The sequence below is a fragment of the Drosophila albomicans genome, chromosome 3 (assembly GCF_009650485.2).
Source record: "Drosophila albomicans strain 15112-1751.03 chromosome 3, ASM965048v2, whole genome shotgun sequence".
Taxonomy (NCBI): Eukaryota; Metazoa; Arthropoda; class Insecta; order Diptera; family Drosophilidae; genus Drosophila; species Drosophila albomicans.
In genome coordinates, this window is record NC_047629.2 from 11,560,536 (window position 1) to 11,576,589 (window position 16,054).

The 16,054-nt window shown below is 37.8% G+C and overlaps 3 protein-coding genes, 1 long non-coding RNA gene and 2 other non-coding genes across 7 annotated transcripts; 3 read left to right on the forward strand and 3 right to left on the reverse strand.

The window, feature by feature from the left end:
- Window positions 1-356: 356 nt before the first annotated feature.
- Window positions 357-1,691, forward strand: LOC117568495 (uncharacterized). 2 transcript variants are annotated; one of them, XR_007954803.1, is made up of 2 exons: window positions 357-616; window positions 1,351-1,691. It is a non-coding gene; the product is annotated as an uncharacterized LOC117568495 (long non-coding RNA). The 2 variants fall into 2 exon arrangements; XR_004572145.2 differs by having other exon boundaries at window positions 357-483.
- A 2,965-nt stretch (window positions 1,692-4,656) lies between these two features.
- On the forward strand, window positions 4,657-6,517 carry LOC117568492 (uncharacterized). The gene is made up of 2 exons (XM_034249181.2): window positions 4,657-4,878; window positions 4,943-6,517. Exons 1-2 carry the CDS (start codon window positions 4,724-4,726, stop codon window positions 6,402-6,404), a joined length of 1,617 nt encoding a protein of 538 aa, XP_034105072.1. The 5' UTR covers window positions 4,657-4,723; the 3' UTR covers window positions 6,405-6,517.
- Window positions 6,518-7,420: 903 nt separating this feature from the next.
- Window positions 7,421-7,851, reverse strand: LOC117568494 (uncharacterized). Its single transcript, XM_034249184.2, has one exon. It carries the CDS (start codon window positions 7,738-7,740, stop codon window positions 7,498-7,500), a length of 243 nt encoding a protein of 80 aa, XP_034105075.1. The 5' UTR covers window positions 7,741-7,851; the 3' UTR covers window positions 7,421-7,497.
- Window positions 7,852-7,966: 115 nt separating this feature from the next.
- LOC117569105 (uncharacterized) lies at window positions 7,967-8,602 on the reverse strand. Its single transcript, XM_034250122.2, has one exon. The coding sequence runs from the start codon at window positions 8,595-8,597 to the stop codon at window positions 8,400-8,402; it is 198 nt and encodes a 65-aa protein (XP_034106013.1). The 5' UTR covers window positions 8,598-8,602; the 3' UTR covers window positions 7,967-8,399.
- A 3,151-nt stretch (window positions 8,603-11,753) lies between these two features.
- Trnal-aag (transfer RNA leucine (anticodon AAG)) lies at window positions 11,754-11,835 on the reverse strand. The gene has a single exon. It is a non-coding gene; the product is annotated as a tRNA-Leu (tRNA).
- Window positions 11,836-13,178: 1,343 nt separating this feature from the next.
- Window positions 13,179-13,260, forward strand: Trnal-aag (transfer RNA leucine (anticodon AAG)). Its single transcript has one exon. It is a non-coding gene; the product is annotated as a tRNA-Leu (tRNA).
- Window positions 13,261-16,054: the final 2,794 nt, after the last annotated feature.

The window sequence follows — 16,054 nt, forward strand, 5'->3', positions numbered from 1 at the left end:
TCAATAATGCCCTGCTTTTATGTTAATTTTCAGAGTAAGTTGTTTGTAAAGTTTTTCATATATAAAGCAGCAAACATTTTAAATAGACCAATACTATGAGAAGATATTTCAGTACAAATTTCAGTGTATCTTTTGTATTTATTCAAGAGTAATCGAAATAGCTCCTGAAAGTATGCAACATTTACGTATTGTAACTGCTTTAGGTGCGAGACCTTGCTAAGCCGCTGGAGTTTGGTCACACTTGAGTCTGCTATGTTATTTGATCAGCTGATGAAACACGATGAATACGTAGCCCTCAATAACAGCTGATAATAACACGATATTATTTGTTACCATTAGCCAGCTACTTAGATGCAAAGATACAACAATAATTTATATTGGGAGAACTGTCAACTCCTTCTTGGTACAAGTATTCCATGAAAAGCATTGTACAAATTCTGTTTTGGAGGGTAGCAGCTAATCTAAACCTTAATTCTGTTACATGTAAGCACGCTTGTCAACTGTCAGCACCTAATAACTTGTATTTTTTTATTTTATGAGACCCAAATGCTCATTTGGACTTCCTAAAAATGGCTAGTGGTTAAATGGTTCACACTTGTACGCTTGTTTGAAAACGGTAGGAATTTAAAATTTATGAACAGTTTATCAAAATTCGCATTCTAGCTAATCACACATTGATGTTAATGTGAAAAGCCTTTGACTTGGAATCAAGTAGATAAAACACATTGCGAAAACAAAAAAATATAGACATAATTGAAGCAGGAAAATTACTGAAATGTTAAGCCCATGAGCCGTCAAATATATCTGTGTATAAAATCTGTTGGTCTTAACTTTTTTAGTTTCCCCGTTGCTATACAGCGAAACAAATTTATAATTTTCCAAATTATCTGGTAATAATTTAACCGGGAGTTCAAATAATCGCCAATATATCTGCAGCCGTTGAGAATCGGGATGATGATATTTATAGAACTATAAAAGTTCATATAAGGCACAGAAAAATCTAAAGGATATTAAAAACAATTATGTCAAAGTACAAATAAAAATGTACTTTTCTATAATAAAATTGGGACAAGCTTGTTAGTGCAGATATGATAAGCTTAGTGCAGCATGTTACAATATGCGCAGATCTCAGAGACTATAAGAGATAGAGCTACAATTCTCGAATGCGCAAATTTAAAATTTTGTCCTCTATATCGTTATATTTTAGTATTTTTCGGTATATTTATATTTATAGTAAAATGGGTGTGGATATATTATAATTTAGCACACTCGACAGCAGCGTGCATTCTTGTTTTAATCTGATTATATGCAATTACATATGGAAATAATTTATGATGCAATTTTTTACAGATTATTTTCTCCTAATATCAACGTACATAAATAAATGAGTTAGTCTTAAAAGAGAAGTTGTGCCGTTTTGAAATAGTTTAACAAGATGACAATAAATTTTCGATCACAATTAAAACTTGCGTTTCCAATATTGTTGTGGTTGTATTTAACACGTGTTTCATTTGCTATTTTGGATGAAAACATAAACACACAAGTGGATTTAAATGAACCTTGCCAACTAAGGACTCCAATGGCGTTAAGTTCTGCAACAAAATGCAAAATCGGCCTCAGGTTGTTTGATAATCTTTGTAGAAAGATAAAAAAAAAAAATTGAATAAATATTGTTGCAATTTTGTACTCTCTATTGTATTATTTTTGTATTTAACGGTATATTTATTTTGGAATATATTAAGAATACTGCACTTTTTGCTTTTGTTGAAAATTTGTAGCGAGTCCCTACAGTTGAGCATACTCGACAGCAGCGTTCATACTGGTTTTAATCTGATTACACGCAATTACATACAAATGTGAATAATTTAGTGATGCAATTTTTTTACGGGTTAGTTTCTCCTAAGATCAATGCACAAAAAAATTATTTAGTCCTAAAAGAAAAGTTGTGCAGTTTAAAAACAGTTTTACAAGATGACATTGATTTTTCGATCACAATTAAATCTTGGGGTTCAATTATTATTGTGGTTGTATTTAATAAGTGCTTCATTTGCTATTTTAGATGGCAGCATAAACACACAAGTGCTCTCAAATGAACCATGTCAAATTCAAATTCGATCGGCACTAGGATCTGAACCAAGGTGCAAAATCGGCTTCAAGATGTTTGATAAGCATTGTAGAAGAGTAGAAGAAAAATCAAAAGCATGTGAATAAATATATTGTATTTAAAAAGTTTTCTTTAATCTATTGAGGCTGCCTGTCTATACTCGATCATATTTACATATTTATTAAGAGACGTCGAGCTTTTGAAGCAAGACTTTTGTTTACATTTCAGTGAGTGAGAATGCTGTTGCTTTAGTTTGCGCTTAAAATCACCAACTTCCAGTTCAACTTATGATGAGAAAAAGCTTTACTTGTGTTATGCATTCATTAAAAGTATTGAGAACAAGAAAGTTGCTGTCAGTTGATTTCCTGGTAGCTATATTGAAAAATTGTTTCAAATGAAACAAATTTTTATTAAAAAAAAAGGTTATTTGAGCACAATTTTTATTGTGGATTTAAGAAACTTGATCTTTACAACATTATGTTGACATTATTTAGTAATTAATTAGTATTATATATTATATTGTATAATTATTCGTCAGTAATGACTACGTAATATTATATTATGAATGCAATTTTAAAGCTTTCATTATAAATGCAACTATACAAGTTTTGTGCTTCTTGTTATTCCTTATCGCAAGTCTCTGAATGCCAACAACTTACAACTGACATGGCGCGTGGGATACTGGGCAACTCTCTCTCGATAACTTACTGTCAGTCTTAAAATCGAGTTTGGGTAGAGTGCATGTCTATTATCGAGATGACAATTAAACTCAGATGCCTATTGACCGTAGCCATTCCATTGTGTTCGTTATGGTTGCTGTTGTCATTCCCACTCTGTGCTGCACGCGAACTGAAAGATGATCGCATAGTATATCCGGGAGATATCAAATCAACCGATTCTGGTCAAAAAGTACCGATGACTGAAGCAGAACTACTTGATTTGATTTTTCAATCTAATACAACTGCATCTACCGACAAGATGACTAAGCTGGATACGAATAAAACCCAAGAGATTGCAACTAACCCACCCAAGATCGGGAAAACCACTTCGCCTGCAACTGTTGATGCGTTGATGCGGAATCAAGCGGGAATCGGACCTCGGATAACGCTAGATACTCTACCCGTGTGTGGGGAGGGTCTTAAGCTATTTGGAAATCATTGTCGGAAGGAAGCTTAAGTATTGCACAATAAATATGATTCGCTAAAAGTGTGTGTGTATTCGGTCATATGTATGTATCTATAGACAACTAAAAAGTCAATTTAGTATTTTTTGTACGCTTGAACAGCAGAGAAAAAACTTCAGATTCCACTTCCACTTTCCAGCTTCCAGTTGGCTAACAAGCTCAATTGTAGTTGGTATATTTTTTGTTTATTATAACGAGGCAATAACAATCAATTCTTATCTCAAGTGGTGCTCAGGTCGGCCTGTTTATTTCTCAGCCAGACTGTTGTCTGTTTGGAGATCATCATACAGGGGGCTCCAGTCACCGATAGCTATTTTCAGTCTCGAAAGCTCTGTTGAAGCAGCCAAACGCGTTTTCTTTTTCGCTGCTCTCCAGTAAACAAATAAACAAATAAATAATGCATCACAACGTCGCTAACGCTCTTCTGTTGGCTATTGTGATTTGGAATATATGTGAAGCTGAATTACGTCTATGTGCTACTACCAAAGACGATCGCATCATCTTCCCAGACGATACTAGAGATACGTGGAACACTATTAATGCTAGCTCCACCACAGAAATACCTTTAAACAGCACAACAGCGACCTTGGATGATCTGCACCGCAATACGACTCAGGACTTAAACCGAACAACAACAACAACAACAACAGAGCTGCCTGACATTGGCAATCGAATTCTTGTGGACACTCTGCCGGTTTGTGAGCCGGGCTTTCAACTCCGAGCGGGTCGATGTCGTAAATCGGCTTAATCAAAAATACATAAAATCGTTACTTGTAATGTATTAAGAGTGAAGTTTTGAGTATTGCAACCATCATTATTACTCAATAGTGACTGCGAAAAGTATTTTTGAGATTTTGCCGAATATGAAATACACTACTTCATATGCAGAAATAACCGTCATAAGTATTATATAAGTATCTTAAAATAAAATAAATAAAATGATACAACATCACGGTATGTATTACGACTGCGAATTACTTTACCAAATGAGTTTCGCTTGGGACAAACACTTGATGAGGTAACATGGAAAGGCTATTCGCAATTTACCTAATTAGGCATGTGACGAGATGACTCGACTATGAGTTACCCTAAATGTGTGTGTGTGTCTCTACTGATATTCTTATTTCATCGCTGTTGATGAGTGCAAAGCTTCCGCGTCATTTACATTTACTTGAAAATGCATACAAATTTGTACGTTTTTATTTCAGAGATTATTTCTTTGCGTAATCTTTAGTCATTAGCTCTTATAATCGATTATAAAGCTTAATTCTAAGTCTTTCCTTTTGAGAAGTATAAGAGATGTCTCAACAGATCATCTTATCAGCTATATTGCGTCCCAGTGGAATGCAGGTCTTTTAATTAGAATCCAAAATAGTTGATGTCAGTCTCGTTTGATCTGTCGTCTATAAAACTGCTGGTAAAACTTAAGCGGCAATATGTTTTGTAAGCTTGGGCTCTTATCACTGGCCCCGTTAGCGATAACAACAATCCTAAGTGCGCAACTGGTAGAGGCTGAAGCAGCGCATCGTTGGTTTTCAGGGGAACATCAGAGTAATGAGGATCAGAGGGGAGCTCATTACCAGGAGCAGAGGTAAGTACATAGCTCAAAAGTCGCGGCTTTGTCACTTACTTTGATTCAAAAATACACCCAACAGAGGACACCACAATCACGGGCATTACCATGGACATCATCACGGACATGATTACAATCCCAATCAATTAAACGATCGTTTTCCGAGCATCGGGTATAATGGCCCCCCATTTTATGGGCCCGTTTATGGCAACCAGCATCGAGGAGGTGCATATCCGGGTCAAGGGTTTGGATCTCAAGAGCCTAGCTTTGGTATAAATGGTCAGCAAGGCGTCGGGTTCGGAGGTCGCAGCCCCAATGGAGGTTACGGAGGACGCCCAGGTTTTGGGAATGCTTACCAACCGAGGCCAGGACACGGTGGTGGTGTCCCGCCTTATCAGAGCGGTCAACCAGGTCAGGGATATGGTCCCAATGGATTTCAACAGCCTGAACAGGGCTATGCTGGGGGTCCATTGCAACCACAGCCAGAAGTGCAACAACCTGGCGTAGGTCTTATTTTCAACGGTGTAAATCCACTGCAACCACGACCAGGACAAGGATTGCCATATCCTGGAGGACCCCAACAACCTAGCCAAAGCCAATCTGGAAGCGTTGGAAATACATTACAACCACGGCCAGAACAAGGAACTGCAGATCCCTTTGGCGTTCAAAAACCTGACGAAGGCTTCAGTTTCAACAATGACAATTCATTCCAACCTCGACCAGGGCAGGGACTGACACATCCAGGTACAGCCCAACTTCCTAACCAAAGTCAGCCTGGAAGCATTGGAAATCCACTACAACCACGGCCAGGAAAAGGAACTACTGATACCATTGGCAATCAACTAGTCGAGGAAGGTTCACTTTTCAACAGTGCCATTCCACAACAACCTCGACCAGGACAGGGGCAGCCATATACGGGAAGACCTATCCAAAGCCAACCTGGAAGCATTGGAAGTCCACTGCAGCCGCGGCCAGGACAAGGAACTACAGATCCCTTTGGGCTGCAACAACCCGACGAAGGGTTTAGTTTCAATGGTCAAGGATTGCCACATTCAAGTGGGCCAAACCAAAGCCAATCTGGAAGCGGAAGTCCATTGCAGCCACGTCCAGAACAAGGTCAAATCGAACAGTCCTATCCAATTGGACTCCAGCAACCAAGTCAAGGTCAATCTGGAAGTCCATTACAACCACGACCTGGACAAGTGAGCTCTAACTTAATTTCTTTCCCGCACGCAGAACATACTGGCAATGTTCCATCTGGTGACTCATTTCAATCGCATCCCAAAGATTTCTCTGTTCAGCCACACTCTGGTCAACATAATCAGACTTCGTCGAATTTGGACCAAAGTTCGGATAGCAATCAAACCGACCACACTGTTGACGATAATATATTTTCTATTTTTAATACGAAAGAAAACGATATAAAACCACTCTCTGTGGACACTCAGCCACAATCAATAGAGGGACGCTTTCTCTTATCCACCGATCCAAAATGTAAAGAAGGATCCGATGTTAGAAGCGGTCGCTGCCGCCAAAGTGCATAAACTGCGCTTCAAAAAAACAATTTGAAACTAATCAGCTTTAAAGATCAAACAACCTATTTGTGATTGGCTACATAAATATTTAATAAACATTTTGAAAACGATGCATCAGTAAATATTTTCGTATAATTTTGTGTATATAAATTTCCAGAAATATAATAAAGTGTTCAATTGCATTGAGTAAACACTTTTACATTTGAAAATAATATTAAATGCGTCACAATTTCGATAAGATAATGTCGAGTATGACATCACAATGCATAGACACAACAATATTACTATAATACCAATATTACTAGAATCAAAAGCTCAAATGCCTGCTGCACGAGCAAAACAAGGGAAATGGGAATACATACTACGTATACTACACATTGCTCGTGCCTCATAATCGTTGAAAGTAATCCCCGGGGTATCGTAAACTGTCAGCTGTTCCTGCTAAGTAGTTGAGTAATGCGAAAGGTCTGTAAGTTCACTGGCGCTATATATATAAGATACGCACTTTGTCAACGTTTTCAGTTGTTTACTAGACGTCCATTCAAACGTTCTTATTTCCGGAAAAAACAAATATGAAGTTATTGTCTACGAAATTTCTATATCATCTACTAATAGTGTTGGTATTTCTTTGTGTGATGAGTACAGCATCGCCCGTACGGAGTAGAGCACACATCAAGTGCGCACCGCGTTTCAAAATGTATTTCGGACGTTGTCGATTGCCAGCCTGAGGAGCTAAGGAACTAGTTTTAAAAAAATGTTATTGTGTTTTATTTAAAAAGTAAAATTCTCAGAAATGTACTATGTTTAAAAGATAAACACACATATAAGCACCTCGCTGCCGATGAAATAAATTGACATTTAGACACTTGACTCACGTCATTGTTCAGTCATTGATACCGTTATAAATGATTGGAATCATTTAATCAGTTATATGAGTAAACTCTGATTCAATGGAATATACAGGTGTTGCCATTCAGCAGAAACTTGTAACAATACCAAGTTTCGTATTTATATAAAAATAAAACTTACACATTTCTGTATTTTATTTTATTAAATGCATTTGTGAATAAAAAGTATAAACTTGTTATCACTGGAACGTGTTTTACGCCGACTTTCGACAACGCGGCGGATTACCTCTTGGCGAGAAACCCTTTTCACAAAAAAGTGGTACATCCCATATGCTTTGGAGAACGGGATTGTTGTCAACATTTAGAACATCACGCTGTGGCACAGGTGGAACCAGCATCTGTTTAACGTTCCCAGCAGGCACTCCTTCACTTTGCGAGATGAGCAGACAGCAGAGCAGCAGTCCGCAGCACACAGAGATGTACAATCGATCGCTCATCGTATCCAAAGATCCAGTTTAGGCTCAAGCTTCTCACCTTTACAGAGTAAATAGCAGTACTGAACTACACTCAGCTTGTAAAGCCTCTCTGAAGTTTCAAAACGTATTGGAAGCTTATATTGCTATATGCATTCATACATGTACCGCTTGCTGGCGAAAGCTCTTTCCCAATCAGACGACGAGTTGACCACTGCCAGGTGTTGAAGTGAAAAAGCTTTTGTGCTTAATGCGCATGTCTTATGAGCTCAACGACATAAAGAGAGACCGGCATTCTCTTTTATTTTTCGAACTTGAATAAATGTTTTAATATTGAAAATATATGTTTATTTTATCGATTTTGTGATCGTTCTCATGATCATTTCTGAAGGTGTTTATTACTGTATCACTAAGCGCTATGCGAATTGCTGTCAACATTATTCATGTAACATACGTGAGCATGAAAGTAAATAAAGTAAATATTTACATATATTTATTTGGAGTATTTGTTGTTAAATGTACTTGAAACATAGCACATTTAATGTTTAAAAAGTCAGAATTTCTTTAAATCATTTTATAAATTTATTTGTTATATTTAAATACACAGCCGCCACTTATTATTATTTTAGTAATTATATAATCCAACGCCGAATACTCATGGGTTGTTCTACCAAGCTTAAATCTCACTTATTCTCATTTAATGCGGCTCGTATCTTTTCGTGATTCTCGTTCACTTTGGCAGCGGCATTCTTGTTGTTTGCACCACTATTAGTGGCATTCCATCCATACCAACAGACAGCATGTACGACAAGCACAACAATTCCGATGCGAAAAGCGGGCTTATGAAAAATGCTCTTAACAGCGTGTTTATTGTTGTCCATCACGTTGCCGACTGAAATTGTTGAAAAAATGCGATAACAGCTGATCATATGGTAGAAAGCTCGACGAAAAGCTTTGCGAATGTAAGCTTTTCATTGGTTCATTCCGATTTTATTTGGTGCTAAGAAAGCACTCGAAAATAGAAAATTAACGTAACAACAGAAAAGAAGACAAATTCACACCGGCATCGACAATTAAAGAGAGAGAGGTGAGCGAGAGAGATGAGTAAGCGAGCACAGTGGTTAGAGTGCGCACCACCATTTCCTGCAAATTTCACTGAATGACACTCATATTGGATTTCGTACCAATGTGCAGTATTGCCATTTTTATTAGCTGTTTTAGTTTTGATGAATAAATACAAATCTACGTATGTGTGTTTCTATTATAAATAGAAATAAATAATAGTCATATCCATTTATTTGTTCAAATTAATTACATTAAGCTTTTTTGTGACATCGCCTTGGTTGCCCAAATAATTGAAAGCCAGGTCGACACATCGGCGGAACATCAAAAATCGTAGGCATAATATACGTTATTACATTTTCATATAATTGTGGAGTTGAAGTACTTATGTCATCGTAAATCCTTGAATTTACCGGCGATCCTTTACAACGTTCATCCTGCAGAGTGCACATTACCAAATATCCCAGGAAAATTAGAAATATTTTGTGTTCCATTCTTGTTTACACGTTTCATGAAACTGCGAAATCTGGTATAAAATTTTGCAATATATTGATTGAGATTAACAGGCTTTTGGTTAAATAAAGAAGACTATTTCGAGCAAAGAAGAAAGAAAGCTTTATATTTGGGTAGAATGGGAATGATGTTGAAGAGTATTACGAATTATTTACCTGTACTTTAAGTTACTTTAAATTACTCAGCTACTATTATTAGATGCTATTCTTTGAGCCTTTGCCTGAAAACAGACTGAGACTGAGGGTTGGTCTGTGACCACAAAAGTTTGCACTGCAGCAAACATCACAAAGGCAACTGGCTGCAAAATGTTCAGTATCAAATGGCACACAAAACGCTCGTATTACGTATACTGTCTAGCTGTGGATAAAAGTGAAGGACCGCAGCGGAGGGCGACGCTGAGAGATTGTAACTTCAAGCACCTGGAATTAGCATGTTATGTTTAACGCATTTTTGCACCTTCGACATGGTCTGCGTCTGACTCTGGATGAGAGTCGGGCTCGGATTGGAAGGGGTGGAAGAGGTGGATAAGGTGAGAGGTACGTTGGCTTCTATTCCTCCAATTTGCAGCACATGTGCAAACAAGGCGCTTCCTTAACCCATTGTGGCTTTTCCTGCGGCATTTTCAACACATTTAATCGCATTTTGTTTTGTGGGGAATTGTTGAGAGCACACACATGAATTTTAAAATGCGGTTTGCATCGCCCCAACGTCAGATGGAAAATAACTGTGAGAACTAGTACAGGAGATATCAGAACATCCAAATATGTGCATATCTATGTGGCTTTCGTCGGCTTAAAAAAAGGGATCCAGTGTCAGCCAGAGTGAGTGAGTGAGTGGCACTGAATAATGCAGTTGATGTAGCTGCTGCAGCTTTCATTGCCATCCCGATTCGAGTAAATGAAAATTGAATTTACTTTGTGACATTTAAAAATTTCACGAGCCTCTCCTACATACGAGAAAGCCAAAGCCAAAGCCCAAGGTAGTGGCTGCGACTATGGAGGTGGCATGTGGTGAGGAGGAATAGCATTTTGCACTCACATCCAGGCTCATTAAATAGATGCCCGAAACGTGCTTCCATTTTGGAGCACATTTCATTAAATGCACGTAAACGGCAGGCTGTCAACTAGCGTCAATGGGGGTGGGTGACACACCCCAAACACCCCAAACCCATGATAAGAAACATACACACACACACAGACACACTGAAATCGGAGAGGAAGAGATACTTATACACTGCGACACTTGGGTAATTTTCAACGTAAACACTTTGGAAACATGTCGCAAAGACATCAATTACAGCATCGATTCCTTCCCTCTCAAGCGTCGATGGCAGCAACAGCAGTAGCAGCAACAGCAACAGCAGCAACTGCAATGCGAGTCAAGACGTTGTTGATGATGATGAGAACGATAATGATGATGTTTCAGTGTTTGCTGACAATGCTGCGGTTTGCTTTTTAGCCACTTCAAATGTATTTTTATGTGAGTGCTCTCATGCCAATACTTTGGCTGTTATTGCTGCTCGCATTTGCCTTGCATTGCATTGCTTAAACACATTTTGGCTACGTGAACGTCTCGTCTCGCATCGCATCGTGTCCTATAAAACCATCCCCTAGGTTAGCTCGAATTAAAGAAAATGTTACGATCACGTGAAGCCATTGCCACGAGTAGGCAGCTCTTAATTGTTGTTGCGTGCAGAGTGAATTCAATTATCAAGGGGCCTACGACACTTCAACATTTCTCCTTAAATCGCATACTACTACCAAATACCAAATATAGTATGATGGCGATCTACATAAATTAATATTTGAAAAAGCTAAAGCTAAAGTGCAATTATTACTTAGGTAAACAAAAGCTCTAGCGCACTTCTTACATTACCGTCGCTACCTGTCGTGTTTCCAAATTAAGCTAAAAACACGTACTCATGCATTTCAAGGGTTTTCCATATCAACGCTAAGTAAGTAGAAAAGTGCCGCCGTTCCCAATTAGCAAAAAAGTTGTAACCATTTTTTATGACCGACAGAGGAGAAGAAAACAAGTGGAAATTATTATCTGTCCAACGTGCCTTGTGCACGAAGAATGCTCAACATTAACAACAAATGTTACAGACCTGTCGCCACTTAGCCAAGGGACGTCACCTTCAGTATAGAATTGCTCTTGGAACCCTTCAACTGCCAACAAACAACTGGCAGGGAAAATAAGTTCACGAATGTTTTAATTGCTCCGCAAATAACCGTAAGCCACTTCTGAAAAACAATTGTATACTTAAATTTGGAAACACCTCTCAAAACCATTAAAAATTAGTTGAATTTAGAAATAAAAATAATCGAGTAAAGCATACTCTTCAATTAATGGTGCGTGCTGGTCAATTAAGCATAAGAATGAAACTTTTCTTATCAATATTTAATCACTAATCAGCAAGTTTACTTAAAATATAAATTCAGCAAATTAAAAAAATTCTCGCTTGGCAGCGGTGGGATTCGAACCCACGCCTCCGAGGAGACTGGTGCCTTAAACCAGCGCCTTAGACCGCTCGGCCACGCTACCCGTTGCTCGTGTCGCGTCAAATGCGTTACAAGTGAAAACGAAACAAAACGACGTGCTGTCGACTATTGCTTGCTCTCTCAACTAGTGGTGCTTTTCTTATTAACTTTGTACCTGCACTGTGCCATTTATGTATGTATGTATGTTAGCGATGACGCAACGAGTCCGTAGTAATATTTTCATGTTTTTCTATTTTTATGGGAGCATAGGCAACACCTTGAGTTTATTTTGCTGCCATACTGCGGCGCATATAAATGCGCTCATTGGGTAAATATCAATGAACCGAAATCAATTTCTGATGCTCTGATTCTGGTTTGTATGGAATATCCCTGCATTAAAATGTGTATTAGTTTTAAAACTGTCAGCATTTTTGTCTTGACAGCTTGGAAATGCGTTTAATATTCAAATGAAAAGGCGAATTTATGCGTGACGTAAAAGGGGAGCTGAGCTGAGAGCACAACGGAAAGGCAATAGTATAAGACGATTTCGTTACAAATACTTTGCGCACACACATATGTATGTATGTATGTATGTATGCAACCACAGCAACAATTTGCCGTCGCTTTTGTTATGGTTCTTGTCTGATGTTGCACACATAAACTGAAGCTGGCGACAGGCAAGTCTCCGCTCATGGAAACCCAACGTAGCATCCGCAATGAAATTAGAAAATTGCAATAAAAATCTTTGCACGGGAGACAAACAAAACAAAACAAAACAAAAACAGAATTGTGCGGTTTTCCCAGCCAAGTCTCCGTCTGCATGGGCTTAGGTGGTGGTATAAGGTAAGGGTCGGAAACATTTGTGGTTTCATTAAAATGCCAGCAAAGGTCTGCAAAAAGCAGGCGCAGTCGCGTCAGCATTCAAAATATTTGCGAAACACACATGAATTTACTGAAATTTAAGGCGATTGCGTTCAGTCGGAAAATTATTGCAAAGATGTACATTTTAAATGCCCTCATTTGGTAAATTGTAAAAAAATCACGTCCAGACAGAGCTACGTGTATGGTAATGAAGTTAATTGTGGGAATTACCTAGAATTCCTGATCAAGAGTGGAACAACATGCTGCCATGTATAATAGCAATAAATTAAATTTAAAACAATTGCGGAATTAAAATACATAGCTAAGAAATCAAAAAAATTGGGGTAAAAACATTTCACATATCAAATGAGATACAAAATGAATAAAATCGACCAATTTTGTTTGCTATTTGATGTGTTTTTTTTTATTAAGTCAATCTCATTGACAGCCATATTAGAAATAATCCATGAAATTAAAAAAATGTTTCCTCTAACTGTTAAGATTCGACCGAGCATGATAACAGTATTTGGCAGCGTCGTAGAACATGGTAGCGTGGCCGAGCGGTCTAAGGCGCTGGTTTAAGGCACCAGTCTCCTCGGAGGCGTGGGTTCGAATCCCACCGCTGCCAAGAGAGTTTTTTTTAATTTTATAAAATACAATTTAATAACACATCGGAAGTAGTTTTAAAAAACTATCGAGTTTCTCATGCCATGATTGTCTGTCTGTGTGGTCACCGTTCCCGTGCGCCAAGTTAAATTTAGAAAATAAATATTAATTCGCCAATATATGTATTTTTAGGTATTCCGTTTTTTAGGACAGAGCGAAAGTGGTGGTTGTTCGAAAATATTATAAAAATTAAACAACACCAATTTTTGCAAACATTTAGAGCAAATTAAATATGCCAGCAATTAACCGATTTTAACAAACAAATAGAACTTTGACAATGTTAGGGCAAAAATTTGGGTTTTCATAAGAATTCAATATGAATGATGTTGATCAAATTAACTAGCGACATCCTAATAAAGAGCTGTTCATCCATCGGCCAGCAGGGAGCGGTAACTTTGAATGTTGCTAAAACTTTGAAATTGTCGGAATAAAAACTCCTGGCACATAAGTTTTGTGCACTTTAAGTACTTTTTCATAACCATCTTTCTTGTTGTTTGGTTTTGGATTCCTTGCAGTATTTGCATGCCTCTGGGGCAAAGTACTGTACAATAACAAGGGGCAACAAATATCAGCGAATGGCAATAAAAGAGTATGCAACGTATTCGAAGGCAAAAAAATAAAAATATAACAAAAACTTTAAATAGTTACTAGCTACTTTTCGAGAGTTAACAATGCTGAATGCGATGGATGACGAAGAGGGAATTCTTGAAGCATACGCACATAATGGGAAGAAGTGGAATGTTAAATTACTTTTAGTAGTACATTTTTAAAAAGTTTTTAGATTTTGTGCAAAGTTTTCGTCCCCAAATTAAGCGATTACAAATGGCCATTGTTGATGTAACTAAATATAAAGTACTTTTTTTAGTTCATTGGCACATTCAGGTATTTGCAATCTTATGAGTTTTGTCATTGACTGTACAGTAAATATTTCATGGTTATAAGAATTATTTTCAACCCTAAAGGTATGCAATGAAATTTTAACATATATTTATGATATTTTCTCTCTCTTCTCACTGCATGCCAATTTTTTGTGTAATCTGCTATTCACACGGTTTTAAATAACATAAAGAACAACTTGCTTGCTAAGATATAAAGTATATATTGCTAAATATAAGGTTGTTGCTACAGAATAAATAGAAAACTTTAAGTAAAAGAAATTCGGAAGTTTTGTATTCAATTGCTAGTAGTTAGCTTTAGCGCTGACAATTCTCAACTGCAAAATAAAATTTGAAACTCAACTGAGTCATACCCGTTAGCCACTTTAAGAGAATACAAAAAGTTGTTTCACCTCTTACCCAATAATAATTTTTTGTTGTACGTATTTGAAGGATATATTAGACTATAATTATGAGTTTCAATGACATGGAACAGTTTGCCTCGATATCTAATTCAATCATAACTTGTAAATTAAAAAGTGATTATTCAGTCATTACAAAAACTATATTATTTTCTTGAATATCATGCCATCTGATCAAGACCAAATTTTGTCATTATGTTGTCTACCGAAAAATAACATTCGGATTTGTTATGTGGTAAAAATTGGTCAGTCGACAATTAGTTGAAATAATATTTATTTGAGTCCACGAGAGGAATGGTCGAATGGTCGCAAGTATTTGTGAGACTTGGTAAAATAAAACGTACACTCTTTGGCATTTTTCGTTGAACTTTGGCCTCAAGCAGCAGCATCTTGGAGCCACTTTGCTTGCCTTGCACGTAGCGTCATTTTTGACATTTAATTATGGTTGCCTACGGTTGGCACAGCGTACGATAGACAGAATATAAGGACCAATGTGAGTACTCACAATGCGAGTATTGTAGGGCTGCACTGCGAGGAGACGAGAAGAGATGAGGAGAGTGAGCTGCAAACTCGATTTCATGGCCCGTCTAAAAGGTGCTGCCATTTTGGCAATGTTGTTACTTACCGGCAGGTAACATGACGCATTTGCTGCCAGCTATATACTAGTTCCAATGCGTGCTACGTGCGTATCCTACAACATACATACATACATACATATATGTTATATGGGTTCTGTCAGTTGGCTTTGCCTCTTTCTCTTTCTCTTTTTCGTTGCTGCCCCATGCCACATTCGTTGCTTCGTTGGCTGGACGTGTGTTGTCAAAACTGTCGCTTCATTTTTTTGCTATATAAAAATGCTTAGTTGCAAAGCAATGAGTTCTGTGCAAAACTCTGCAGTTGGTCATGCAAACGATTTATGAAAAAGTCGACGCACGTGCCGGGTAAAACGGCTAAGGATATTGGCAGGGGAACGGGGCAACATGCACTGCTCCCTGGCTGGTCACTGACTATCAACTGCTGGACAATTGCGTCTAAATTAATTATCTGAGATAACAGTGCATTGTCCACCGTCTGCCTGGTGGACTAATTCAATTATCTAGCTCTGAAATTAAAAATGGCTTAAGCCAAGTTAATGCTATCCTAAGCGCGTTAATTAAAAGCAAGTTGATATGCTCGTGGGCCCCTTTCTTCTCGAAACACACCCAACAGCATCAGCTGCAACAAGAGGAAGTCAACTGTTTCGGGGCGAGATTTAACCAACCCTTCGGCGAGCAAATAAAATAACTCTTATACTCTCTTACTGTTTGCCCAGTACACCGAAGAGCCGAACAATAAAATTGCCCGCTCAAATCACGAATGCAAGTCTCTGGAGAATAATTTAAAACATAGAAAAAGCCAAAGATGCCGACGCGGAATCCGCTACATTAAAATATGATGAGCTCTGAATAACTGAAATGAA